This window comes from Amblyomma maculatum, chromosome 3 (genome assembly GCF_055883805.1).
Source record: "Amblyomma maculatum isolate TAMU_Amacu chromosome 3, ASM5588380v1, whole genome shotgun sequence".
In the NCBI taxonomy this organism is placed as follows: Eukaryota; Metazoa; Arthropoda; class Arachnida; order Ixodida; family Ixodidae; genus Amblyomma; species Amblyomma maculatum.
In genome coordinates this window covers 67740889-67748210 of record NC_139346.1, presented here as the reverse complement: position 1 = coordinate 67748210, position 7322 = coordinate 67740889, and the positions used below count along the sequence as shown (strand labels likewise).

Here is a 7322-nt window from a genome sequence, read left to right as displayed (position 1 = left end):
GCTGCTTTCTGCTACTTGCTCCTGCTTGCTGTTTGCCGCTTCGCCGCCGCCACTGCTGCTGCTGCAAAAAGAATACGTATTAAGAGAGCTAGAACAGGGCTCCTTCATATTTCACAAAAGCATTCGACATGACAAATCATGCATGCGCTACTACTCTGTAAACGTTTTTGCTATGATATACGTGGTCACGCTGCATCCCTATTGAAATCATATCTACTAAATGGTTTTCTTTTTAAAACTCTGTCGATCTCCAGTGGTGTTTCGAAAGGAATTATATTTTATTATATTTGCATTCCCGGGGATGTCGTCTGGCCTTATGACGTCAGGCAAACCGCCGAATAATCAGTTCCCGGCATGCTACTTGCAATCTACCACCTACTCCTAAATTTTCGCTCAAGACGCCAACGCCCATATTGCCGCAAAACCTCGCAGCGTCGTAAACGACAATAGCACAGATGTTTTTCAAGAATGCTGAAGCGGCAAAATTCTGCGCAATGTGTACATGCTTCATACATTTGAGTTGAGCTCACTGCCTGAACTATTTTAACCATTTTTACTTTTTAATTCGGAAGCCTTTAATGGCTCATGCTGTCGGACTAAATGTGTCCCGCTTTTCAGGCGGCTCTGATAGGCCGAGGCGGGATGACGTCATAGAGCTCTCGACCAATCGGAGCACCACCACTAATTGCTAATACCATGACTAACTACTAATTATTACTAAATAATTGATAATTGATGACTAATCAAGTAGTTCATTGTTAACTTCCTAATGTCTATCAATTAGCTAATTAACCAAGTGCCTACCTAATGACTAACTCATTAATCAATTAAATAAATTAATCAATCATCACTAACTCTTCATGAGAAGCCATGCTTGAGCGATTGCAACGTGGCGGGAATTTTTTCTACATTACGTGAAATAAACGCTTTCTGTTCGCTCACTTAGTACCTGCAGACAAAAGCCAGATATCTTGTGAAATACTAGATTGCGTTAATTTTGAGATTAAAATATTTTATTATCTTTCTTCTGGTTATAAAAAGGCCGACAAAACCGTTTCCTTGAATGCCTGATAAAAAGATAAGCAAAAACGGGACGTTAGTTGGAAGGTTCACTTGAACGCTAATCGTAGGGATCACGCTCAATTTAACCGGTCTTGAAAGTCAATATTGCTGTGATTGCACAGAGGGCTGTTCTCCGGCGTGACCAGCGTTTCACGCCTAATCTTATTTAATTTTTCTCCGTCTTCGCAGAAAGGTTACGCTAATCACTCTTGTGTTATGGAGTATCACGACAGGTAGCTTGGTAGATAACAAGTAAAGAAATTTCCCATTATTATTGGAAAGATTGCAGAGGGCAAAACTGGCGAACTTGCTGAAAGGCCTGATGAGGTCTTATAATAGCGTGCGCACGCGAATAATGCGTTTTTAGATTTTTGCGTGGTAGAAGTGTGAAATATTCGGAATATTTCAATTGGAAATGAAATGCCCTATTAATTTTTTCAACCCATAAAACATTGCGTTTTGAAAATTACTTGAATCGAATACTGTATAGTCATATGTTTTCGAATGCTTTTTCGGATGATTGCCACTAAGTTCGAATAAAGCACCCTGTGTTCTTCACCGACAGTGTTAAAAACGAGACCCACAACGCTCCATCCTTCTGCGATCAATGTACTAAAGAAGTATTTAGAGATTGTATATCGCTGTCCAAGCCATTTAACGTGCCAAACAATGTGATCTACGGCGTCAGCAGTATCGCTACCGGTTTCTGAGCTGTGATCTACGAAGTCCGTGAGAATTTCATTCCGCCCCCTCTGTGCTTGCTCAGTGGTTAGCGTGCTCGACTGCTGAATCTAAGAATGTGTGATCGAATCCCGGCCGCGGCGGCCGTTTTTCGGTGGAAGCGAAATGCAAAGCGCCCGTCCGCTGTGCGATCTCACTTTCACTTTCAGTTTATTACCTTAAAGGCCACCAAGATTCGGGATATTACATAAGGGGCGGGTAAGACAAAACTCTAAAGCAATCATTTGCATAAGTAGGAAACGCTGAAATTATCGCTGTTAATGATGGCCGCAACACGGTTTAAAAAATTTGGAAGGAAAAGTGATTGAGACCACACCGCGTGAAAGGACCCCCGGTGGACAAATTTCCCAGAGCACTTCACTATAGTGTTCCTCATATGCTGAATCGCTTTGGGAGATTAAACCTCGTAAACAAAACCATTTATTTCGGGCTCTTCCATTCTACGCTGATAGTGCAAGTCTGCAGAGAAGTTCACGTCACTCACTTGATGCAGAAACACGCTTATGTGTGTCATCAATTTTCTGCCATGTTATAGATAGCTGCACCCATGGTATGTGGACGTTCTTCAAGTAACCATCAATATCCATTCATTAAACCGCTCGACTGCCATTTCATTACTGGCGTCGCCTACATAATCACGCGACCGCTGCTTGCGTTGTGGAGGCCCCCACCGTTGAAACAAATTCTGTAAAACTGACCATGTGTGGCGTCGCAAAGGACATTGGCACAAAGCGTGTACGTCTTAGACAATTACTTCTCTTATTTATTTGTTTATTTACATTACCCATCAGGGCCAGAGGCATTACAGATGGGGAGTGGTAAATACACAAAAATGAGGAGAGAGCAGTATGTACATGAATGTCAAATAGCCCCTGAGTATGCAACGTTAGCTTGATCTACGCGGAACCACTCATAGTTCGTAATGCCAACAATTTCTACGGGAAGGTGGTTCCAGTCTGGCGAGGTTCGCGGCAGGAATGATTGCGAAAAGCATATCGTGTTACATGATAAAATTCCTACTTTGTGTTGATGGTGAATGCGATGGGATACATAAATTGGACGGAGAATGAGGCGATCGCGAAGAGCAGGTTGATGACACATTTTGTGGAACATGGTGATGCGGAAAACTTTTCTGCGCGATGTCATTAGTGGGAGGCACAAATCAGCCTTCATGGCTGTTATACTGGCTGTTCGGTTGTAGTTAGCAAGGTTAAAACGTACAGAGTTATTTTGAATCACCTCGAGGTCAGTAATTAAGTTCACTTGAGTAGGATCCCATACCGGGGAAGTATATTCGAGTTTCCGTCTTATTAATGTTTTGTATAGTAACAGTTTCAAGTGAGAAGGAACATTGAAAAAAGTTGCGACGTAAGTAGCCTAGCATGCGATTAGCATTTCTGTTTATGTTCTCGGTATGAAGGGACCAGTCGAGGTTACTAGTTATGTGGATGCCGATCTATTTGTATGACGAAACTGATTCCAAAGAAGTGTCATCGAAGCAGTAGTGGGGTGGGAAAGAAGTTTTTCTAGATACGCGCATGACTTTGCATTTGTTATTATTTAGCTGCATTAACCAATCCTTGCACCATTTACCTATAGCATAAAGATCTGACTGAGGTAACGTAATGTCGTTAGCATTGGTTATTTCTCTATAAATGACACAGTCATCAGCGAAGAGGTAAATATGGGAGTTCACAAGAGACGCAAGATCGTTAATGTAAATGAGAAACAAAAGAGGACCAAGAACGGAACCTTGTGGAACTCCGGAACACACCTCTGTAAAGCTGGAGTTATAACCATTAGCAAAGACAAATTGTGAGCGATTATGTAAAAAACATTTAATCAATTTCAATAAGTTACAGTCAATGTTCAGATGTGTTGGTTTGTGTAGTAGTTTGTAACAGACCTTGTCGAACGCTTTAGAAAAGTCTAGGAATATGCAGTCAGCTAGTGATGAGATGTCTAGTATGTGACGCAGAGCATGTGTAAATGATATTAACTGTGTTTCACACGATTAGGATTTACGAAACCATGGTGCGCTGATGTAAAAAACAAGTTCGATTCAAGGAAATTAACAAGGTTAACGAATATTATATGTTCGAGCATTTTGCAGCAGGTACCAGTAAGGGATATTGGACGATAATTACTAGGTGATGCTTTACTGCCGGATTTGTAGACTGGAACCACTTTTCCGATTTTCTACTCATTAGGAAGTGTTGAATGATCAAGTGATTGATGGAAAAGTTTTGATAACATTATAGAAGAATAAGTCGAAGTGTTTTTTTAAGAAATTTAAATTGATACAGTCATATCCCGAAGCAGAGTGAAAACTGAGACCATCAATAAGCTTATTGACACTTGGCATATCAATGATTATTGGAGGCATGATAAAGTAGTTTTAATATTTTATTGTTGGCATATGTGCATCAGATGTGGTTGTAAAGTTGTCAGTAAATGCGCGATTAAGAATCATAGCACAAACGTCGGAAGGAATGGGGTCACCTAATGAGTAACTTAGCCCGATGCTATCATCAGTGGAAGGATTAATGACACGCCAGAAGGTTTTTACATTGGTGGTTAGCATAGAGGGCAGTACACGTGCGTAAAATTTCATTTTAGCTTCTTTGAGCGCATGCACGTACGTATGGGACGCAACTGTATATCAAGCCCATCGCTCGCTAGTTGGGGAAAGCTTCGCGATGCAGTAGAGGCGTGTTTTTGTTAGATAGACGCTTGATGTGATTATTATACCAGGGAGCGTTTGAGTCACCGGTAACCATGCGAAGGGCAATGAACGGTTCAGTTAGTTGGGTCACTATAGCTGTGAACATGCTCGAGTTAGTTTGCACACTCCGGATGTCAAAGTTATCAAGGAAAACATTGATAAAGGGAGATAGCTCGTTATTTATCGCCTCAAAGTTTGCTCTCCTGCAGTCCCGTATACCTTTTTTTCTTTTTAATGTTATTCGTAGCGGATAGGTTGATATCAAAGTGCAGAAACAAGTGATCACTGATGCTCGGAAGGTATGTTATAGGTGATACTATGTCGGATCGATTTGTTATGACAGAATCTAGTATATTCGCTGCGTCCGCTGTTGTTCTAGTTGTTTGTGTGCACAACTGTACTAAAGAAAATGTTGAGCATACATCTATGAACTCGCGACCTTGAGAAGAGAACGGGGACATTGAAGTGGAGTCCGAGATCCATGTTATGTTCTAAAAATTAAAATCACCAAATATGAAAAGCTGAAAAGCGGACATAAAGGAAAGCAGACGTGAAGATAGGTTGGGCAATATGAAAGGACATCCAGAAGCACGGCGAGAGTTTTTGTGGAGTTCAGCGGTTTTCCCTGGAGGGCATAAATTGCGACGGTATGAGGGGTTTGAGTCTCAGGCTGCTTGTCATTACTTGCAGGAATTCTGGTGATGGTAATGCGGAAGTCCTTGTCCGTATTTCAAACTGGTCTCATCGGCAGCATTATCTTGTGGATAGGACTAATTGCGGCAGCCTTCGCACCAGATATTCCATGGATGGTTGCCACGTTCGGCATAGTCCACGGTAAGTGAAAAAATTCCAGCGGGACACTTAAGTCTGTTTGGGTGCGGTACTGAAAAAGCATTGCGGGTTCTGTCACGTCGCAGTTCTCAGTGAGGCGTGATTGGCTGCGGTGAAAATATAGTGCTCTCTTTAATCTGCCAGGAAAAATGATTTGTTAGTTTTGGCACGAGTTCGAACCCCAGCAGCCGCAATGCGTTCTCTTTATTTATAGTTCGTGCAGACACGCTCTGGTTCCCAGTTTGTCTATGCCACTCATTCGAAAAGATGTTTTTGCATTAAAAGAAGAAAAGACTCCCTGGACCTTTTGATATAGCTCCCATGCGGCACTAAATAGTGCACCTTGCCCTTTTGCTTTCTTAGCGTATTACCGAAACCGGTTTTGGTAATGTATATTAATGAAAGCTTTCCATGGTGCAATGACATGCTTCTATACTGACTCCAGGAGCTGGAGTGGGAACCGTGTTGATCGCAGCCATGGTGGCCATCGTGACCCACTTCGAAAAGTACCGAGGAGTAGCTGCCGGGCTGAAATACACGGGGAACTCGCTGTCTTCGCTGGTGCTGCCCAAGGTGCTCTCCCTGCTTCGGGCGGAATACTCGATGAGGGGAACCATGCTCATCTATGCAGCTCTGACCATGAACACCACTGCTTTCGTTCTGTTCCTGAGGGACAGGCGCCGTGCGCCTGAAAACCACCAAGACGTATGCACCTAATTGCATGTCTCGTACGCCTAGCGAAATCTGTTTGCAGTTATAATAAATTTATTGGTTGCAGTAGCTCGCACGCATTAGCGTTATATTAACGTCTAATGCCATTCTTATGGCAGCGACTCGATCGGATTTCCACAACTGGGGCGATCGACGTTGAGACAGTCGTTAGCGAGTACTAATACCCTTGCGTTAGAACGGCAGCTAGTTGCCTTACAATAGCGGCGCCCTGAAAAGTGATCGAAGACGCTAGTTCGTGCCGCAGTTTTGTGACCTAGCCAAAAACATAAGAACCTGAATCGTAAACTTAATCCACGAGAAGATTGGAAGCCTCCCTTCCAACTTCCGCTTCCAGGTTAAATAAGCAAACTTCTGTGGACACTGTGTGACTCTACTTCCCAATTTAGGCAAGCGACGGGTCCTACAGCTCCGCGCTGTATGTGGTACAGTGGAATGCGTAAAGTAGCCCAATCTACGACGTTAATGTTTAGATTTATATAACCTTCTGAACGCAGCTCGGTTGTTTGCGCAAGGACCATAAGTAATTTAGGTGCCTAATGACTGTCTATTTGAAAACCCTTTGAAATCATGTGGACCTTTTGTTTAGTGCTCAGCCCACAGCGAAAAAAGTTAAAGGCAGTTCTTCACCGCCCTCTTTCTGGCGACGTCATCTATCTCCTTAGAATGCCACAATGCGAAGAGAAGCGATACAGGTTCATGTAGAGCATCATCATGTGCAGTGGCTGCAGATACTGAAAATACAATGTGTGTGTGTGTGTGTGTGTGTGTGTGTGTGTGTGTGTGTGTGTGTGTGTGTGTGTGTGTGTGTGTGTGTGTGTGTGTGTGTGTGTGTGTGTGTGTGTGTGTGTGTGTGTGTGTGTGTGTGTGTGTGTGTGTGTGTGTGTGTGTGTGTGTGTGTGTGTGTGTGTGTGTGTGTGTGTGTGTGTGTGTGTGTGTGTGTGTGTGTGTGTGTGTGTGTGTGTGTGTGTGTGTGTGTGTGTGTGTGTGTGTGTGTGTGTGTGTGTGTGTGTGTGTGTGTGTGTGCGTGTGCGTGTGCGTGTGCGTGTGTGTGTGTGTCCGATCCAGTCATGCGTGGAAATAGCATACAAATCAAATGTAAATTATTGCATCCCCTTGCTCGAACCTCCTAAAGGTAAAGGAAGCTCTAGCACTTCTTCCGAAACAAGACTTTCACGGATGTTGCAAGTCTCAGCACCGAAAACTGATAGCACGCTTTCGGCTGCGCCTTTCC

At 43.2% G+C, this 7322-nt stretch overlaps 1 protein-coding gene across 1 annotated transcript in view; it reads left to right on the top strand.

Annotated features, from left to right (window-relative positions):
• Positions 1 to 7322, top strand: part of LOC146194902 (uncharacterized) — a 38283-nt gene that overhangs the window by 12582 nt on the left and 18379 nt on the right. Inside the window, exons 2-3 of the mRNA XM_084596667.1 lie at positions 5219 to 5362; positions 5805 to 6064. Coding sequence (XP_084452793.1) covers positions 5219 to 5362; positions 5805 to 6064 — 404 coding nt within the window. The remainder of the gene's footprint in view (positions 1 to 5218; positions 5363 to 5804; positions 6065 to 7322) is intronic.